The 3,704-nt window shown below is 44.7% G+C and overlaps 1 protein-coding gene across 2 annotated transcripts in view; it reads left to right on the top strand.

Annotated features, from left to right (window-relative positions):
• The first annotated feature begins 1,087 nt into the window (after positions 1 to 1,087).
• Positions 1,088 to 3,704, top strand: part of LOC101862265 (small nuclear ribonucleoprotein Sm D1) — a 24,805-nt gene continuing 22,188 nt past the window's right edge. The window contains exon 1 of one of the 2 annotated variants that reach the window (XM_005096398.3): positions 1,088 to 1,251. Coding sequence is in view for 1 of the 2 variants with exons in the window: in XM_005096401.3 (XP_005096458.1) it covers positions 1,238 to 1,251 (14 nt within the window). In the remaining variant the exon portion in view is untranslated. The remainder of the gene's footprint in view (positions 1,252 to 3,704) is intronic. The other variant, XM_005096401.3, reaches the window with a different exon arrangement.

The raw sequence follows: 3,704 nt of genomic DNA, 5'->3' as shown, positions 1-3,704 counted from the left end.
ATACCCCAATTCCAGTGCAAGTGCAAGCTTGTAGATTGATACAAAACATCTAGTTATGAGTCTCGAAAAGTAGATCTAGTCACCCCTGTGCTGGATCGTGTTTCTAGGCGTACATTAAAGTGTGGGGGGGGTTGTAAGTGTTTTAGGGCGCTTCCAACTGCATAAGGTCATGATATGAGCACACGGGACACACACAAAATTAAGGACTTTTTGGCGCCGAAGCCTACTCTTATCGATTTTGGACCACCAGGGATCTTCGTTAACGCGCGAAACTCTTGCGGGACCTCCGAGATTTTTCGCCATTTTCCGAGAAACCTAGGTGTAGACCTTTCCTACCAGAAAATCACGGGTGTGGCTGAAAGACTGCCGTATAAGAAGGAGCCAAGAAGTAGCAGTAGAAAGGCTGCAGAGTTAGGAGCCCGGTGGAGGGGGCAAAGGAGGTGAGGGGGTGAGGGAAGAAAGTGGAGACGTAAGCAGACGACAGAATATTGCAAGAGAAGAAGGAAAGAAGGTGAACGTAGACAATTTTAGAGAACAAAAATTTTTCCGTTGCTATCCGGACTCGAACCCGGGACTTTTGAATAAAAGGCGAACCGATTAACCTTTAGGCCCAGGCCACGAGAAACCCCTTTCATTAAAATGTGGAGTTGATGAAAAAGGTCAATCTTTAGATGCATGCTGTAACCCCCCCACCCCCGCCCCTTAACTTAAAAAAAACCCCGCTAACATCAGAGAAAATGTGTCGGAACCTTAGTTTGCAATGGCCTTTATGAATGGATTCTTAGACATTGTTATTCATCAAACTTTTAGACCCTTATTTATGCAAAGATCTAACTCTAAGAAGATCAGAGTGACTTGATTTTTTCTTGTTTTAACCACAGTCAGACGAAAGTAAACAAGCTAGAGGAGCCTAAGTTATATCCTCTTCTGCCTGGACTTAGTCTACTGCCGGACCCAAATAGCCTCTAGATCTGGCCTTGGATCCTAGACCTTAAGCTATACATTACGTTCTTATACACTGAGCGTCTGGCCTTCAGACTAGGCCAGACGAATGCCGAATGGAAAGGGAAAGTAGAAAAGGGGTGCAAACAAGGAGCGAGCCAACCTAGGCTAGGCTAGTTGTCTCCCTTCACCGGCAACCGTTGATGTACTTCCGGCATCAACAAACCAAAATTACCCGCCTGGAATACCCCCTACGAACTGCATCAGTTTCTATCCCAACAGTTCTGCATTCATCATGAAGCTAGTGAGGTAAAAATGCACAGAAATTGTACTATGGCTCATATTAGGGAAGATATTCTGTGATATAAATCGCCGCACGAATATCATCTTTGTTTGCGACGACGTTATCGAAAATAGGTACACCCCCAAAAGCGTCGGCTGATCGTTTTGACAATGAAAGATTCCCCAAATGTAAACAACCACTATTATTGACTTACTTAGTATTCCCTATCCTACAGTTATAAGGTGTGAGGGCACTCCTTGGATATGGTGGTCCCGACTTTTGTGACTGAGAAAGGAAGGACTTCCGTAACGAGCGACCACCCCATCAAACACAATAAAGAAGAGGCCTAGATCTAGATTCTAGATCTAGAATCTAGATCTAGACCTAACCCTACCTCAAGCCCTCAATTCTGCTCTGTCTCATAGTGGTCGCTTGTTACGGAAGTCCTCCCCTGAGAAATAACCAAGAGAAAATCTAGAATCTAGTTTTGACCCCATCATCAATTAGATCTAGATCTAGATCTAGATTCTAGATTTCTAGATCTAGTTGATCTATAGATCTGGTAAGATTGAAGAATACCGGACCAGCGGACTGAGTTTGCCTAGATTTCTAGATCTAGAGTAATTGTACCGGGTCGGGCACTAGACTCTACTAGAGTACAAAAAAATCGTTTAAAACTTTGTTTTTAAATCTAGCCCCAAAAGAGTGGCACATAAACCTCCTAAAGCAACCTCCCTTACTTTCGTTGAAACAGCGCTGTGTCTACGTACACGGTTACCGCGTACGTAGCCTCGGGGTCTACGTACACGGTAACTGGGCACGTAAGCTAGCCTCAGTGTCTATGTACATGGTAACTGGCAACCGGGCGCGTAGCCTCTGTACCGTGTACGTAGCCTCGGGGTCTACGTACACGCACACGGTAACCGGGTGTGTAGTAGTGTAGTTTCAATGTCACACACACGGTAACCGGGCTCGTAGCCTCAATATCTACGTACACGGTAACCGTGAACCGGGCGCGTAGCCTCAATATCTACCAACACGGTAACCGGGTATTTTGTTTTGTGGGCGGGCGCTTGAACTTGAGCTAGGACGCTAGGTGCACGGTAACTGCTTCGCTCCCTTCGTGACCGTGACCCTTTTCCTGTTTCACTCCGCTTTTTATGTCCCAAAACCACGAAAATTATCCCAATCTACTCCCCGTCATCTTTCCTAGTTTAGTTGTTTTAGTAGAGGTTTTACGGCACTCGCAACTGCATAAGGTCATATGAGCGCCAGAGAATTAAAGGTGTTACAAGAGAGTAACAAACATAAAAAAGAAGAAGGTGAGATAAGGACGATAGATGTTTGATAGGAAAGAAGGAGCAAACCACACCAGAGCACCTACCCGCCAACCACCCACGTCATCTTTCCTTAGGGAGGGCAAAATTCAGTGACACTGAAAATCTGCGAATCTGGAACAGAAAGCTAAAATATATATATGTTCACAATACATGTAATACTATCACGAGAGAACGAGACTCAGAAAACACGCGAGAGGGGGGGGGGGGGGGAGAGAGAAGAGATTTTTTAAAAAGTATGCACTTGATCAGGTCCCCCGCCCCCGACTGTACCTTTTAAAAAATCAATAATCCCCCCCATTCTGGAACCCTATACTGCGCGCAGCGCACACTTTGAATGAACTTTGGTGACCCCATGCGATCACTGGTACTCACAATGTGATGCGAAGGTACAGGTTCATTGACCGGTCACGATGTGGAGCCCGACAAGACGCTTGTGTAACTTTCTTTTTTTTTTTCAGCAAGTGAAAGCACAGGGCAATGATTTATCTGGGTGGTAACGAAAGCGAAAGTAGATCGAGCTTCGGTACCAGGCATACACTTACGCTTGCCGCCAAAGCGCCATGTTCATACCAAAAACTATCTTTTGTTTTCGTAAGAGTTAGAACTTGCAACGCAATATAAGTTCATATAAGTGCCGAAGATTAGAGGTGTTAGTGTTATAAGAGAGTAACAAACACAAAAAGAAGGAAAAGAAAGATAAGGATGACAGATGTTGAATAGGAAAGAAGGAGCAGACCACACAAGAGTACCCACCAACCACCCACTAATACTATCTTTACACACACCACACTTACAATCACACACAAAAATACATTAACACAGAGAGAGAGAGACAGATTGAGACAGAGAGTGAGAGAATAGAAAGAGAGGGGAAAAGTAAAGGAGATAGAGTGAGAGGAGAGAAAGAAAGAGAGAGAGAGATAGTGTGGGTGTGTGTGCATATGTGTGTGTTTGTATGTGTGTGTGTGTGAGAGAGTGAGAGAAGAGAGAGAGAAAGAGAAAGATTGAGACAGAGAGTGAGAGAAGAGAGAGAGAGAGGAAAAGTAAAAGAGAGAGAGAGGAGAGAAAGAAAGAGAGAGAGATAGTGTATGTGTGGGTGTGTGCGTATGTGTGTGTGTGTGTGAGAGAGAGAGAGAGGG

Source organism: Aplysia californica, unplaced genomic scaffold, assembly GCF_000002075.1.
Source record: "Aplysia californica isolate F4 #8 unplaced genomic scaffold, AplCal3.0 scaffold00128, whole genome shotgun sequence".
NCBI lineage: Eukaryota > Metazoa > Mollusca > Gastropoda > Aplysiida > Aplysiidae > Aplysia > Aplysia californica.
The sequence above is the reverse complement of the archived record's forward strand: the minus strand, read 5'-3'. Positions and strand labels throughout refer to the sequence as shown.